A 2,106-nucleotide genomic window follows, 5' to 3' on the forward strand; every position below is an offset into this window, starting at 1 on the left:
AAAAAGCATGGAACACTACCAGAGGGAGAGAGATACATTATCATCACCACCACATTGTTTTTACTTGTAAATTTTACTATCTGGGCTTTTTCAGCGTGGAGTTTCTATTGTTGAATGGGTGGGGGGGAACTCAGCCTAAGATGGATTGGTGTATTTCCAGAGAAGGACAATGGGAACGTTCGTCGCTTTTCACTTCTTGTGCTTTTTCGGCCCTCTTAGCTAGGCTATTCATCCAGGGCGTCTGTTTATAGATTCTTTTAGTCACAACACACAGTAGGGAATATATTATAATCAATAAATTCCACATTCCGTTTCCTTAGAACATCTGAACAAGACAGCGGTCAGCGGTCAGCAGGAGAAGAGCAAACACCAGGAAATTTTTGGACGTTTTATATCCCTCAATATCATGCGGAATGCTAAGAATAATAAATAACCTTGCAAGAGGAGCCTGGCTCCCGTGCACAGGTTATTTATTGAGGTTATGTATTACGGCCAGTAACTAGGGATAGCCTTCTGAGTCCTATATAGTGCCAACTTCGCCCAAAATTCAGCTGGGCCTTTAGAGCAATCCGTGACGAAGGCACTGAAAGGGTTAAGATTTTTGCCGACTGAGCTTAAACCAGCACGTAAAAAAGGGGAAGGGAGAGTGAGACCATATATAAAGTGTTTGTTCTATGGATATTATAAATTGCGTGCTACGAAATAGTCTCTTATGAAGTTTCCCGACGCCTCCCTTCCAACTCATCGGCCAGGAAAGCAGCATCACGTTTCCCGCGGTCCACATCGATCAGTAACATCAGCGGTAACGGGATGAGAATTAGGACCGCCAAAAACCCAAACGCGGGCCGAATCTCTCCGTATCTATCAGTAATCAGACCAACAATCGCGGGGCCGAAAATGCTCGACCCCTTATCGGTGATGGCATACAATGCATAAAAGGACGTTTCGAACCCTGGCGGTATTAACTCTCCGAAAAAGCTGCGGCAGTAGGAAGACAGCCCGCCCATCACCAGGCCATAAACGGCTCCCAACACGTACATCTCCCACGGCTTCTGGAGCCCAAATACACCCAGCCGTTTAATTGCCGGGATGAACCCGAGAAGCCCGTAGAAGGGAATGAGCTCAAAAACACAAATGCAAGCGATGATGGTCTGTGAGGCCCGAAGGTGTAGTCGCCGTGAGAGATAGTTCCAGCAAAACGCGCCGCACACCCCCGAGATCATTGCTATTACGTTGATCAGGCCAAGGGCAGCAAGTTTCATATCCAGTTGGGTTTTGGCAAACAACACAGCAGTGCCGCTCACGGTGGCAATGCCATCGGAAAGAAGAAACCACACCGCCAGGAAGATAAGAACGTCCTTGAGATGGCGGGCCTGCAGGGCTGTACGCCCGAGGGACTTCCATGCGTACGTGATATAACTAACACATGGCCACATTTTACTATCTCTAGCGGAGCTTGGAAGAGGCGGTCCGGGACGAGGGCGGAGCCACATAGCAGCTGGGATCGTAAAGAGCAGCCACCACAGTCCAATTCCGAAGAGAGTCAACCGCAAAGAGAACGTCGTCGAGCCAGTGGCAACAATGATCAGGATTGACGTTATTTGTAAAATAACCGCCCCGATGTAACCAATACCAATCCCATTAGAGGAAATCCTTGTTGATAACTGGAGCTCTGCTGATATTTTTGAGGATTTGAGCTGAGAGTCGTCAATGGGCACAGTGGCATCGTCCTGAAGTAGTGGCAATGTGGGTGACAGATCGGGCGGGAGACTCTCGTTAGATTCAGGCTCGACAAGTGCATTGGAAGATTGCACATCATCATCATCATCATCATAATCACCATCAAGCAAACGACGAACCGGAGTTGATTGAATGGTGGGGTGATGGCGAACAAGCAAAGGCAGAAAGGAATTGAGTAGTACAAATGAGGCACCGAAGCAAGTGTTGGCGACAATCGCGAGCAACGCACCGAGCAAATAAACTTGTGGGACAACGGCCAGAAAGAGCATGGTTGATACCGCCCCCACGACAGCAAAAACCAAGAGCAATGTCTTGCGGTAGACACCAAGATCCGCCGCTCCAGACATGGATATGATAAGCAGGGAT

General features: G+C 48.3%; 1 protein-coding gene across 1 annotated transcript; it reads right to left on the bottom strand.

Annotated features, from left to right (window-relative positions):
• Positions 1–710: 710 nt before the first annotated feature.
• Positions 711–2,009, bottom strand: HCAG_02037 (conserved hypothetical protein; the record flags this gene model as incomplete). The annotated part of the gene is made up of 1 exon (XM_001544940.1): positions 711–2,009. The coding sequence occupies one exon, from the start codon at positions 2,007–2,009 to the stop codon at positions 711–713; it is 1,299 nt and encodes a 432-aa protein (XP_001544990.1).
• Positions 2,010–2,106: the final 97 nt, after the last annotated feature.

This window comes from Histoplasma capsulatum, genomic scaffold (genome assembly GCF_000149585.1).
Source record: "Histoplasma capsulatum NAm1 scaffold_1 genomic scaffold, whole genome shotgun sequence".
NCBI lineage: Eukaryota > Fungi > Ascomycota > Eurotiomycetes > Onygenales > Ajellomycetaceae > Histoplasma > Histoplasma mississippiense.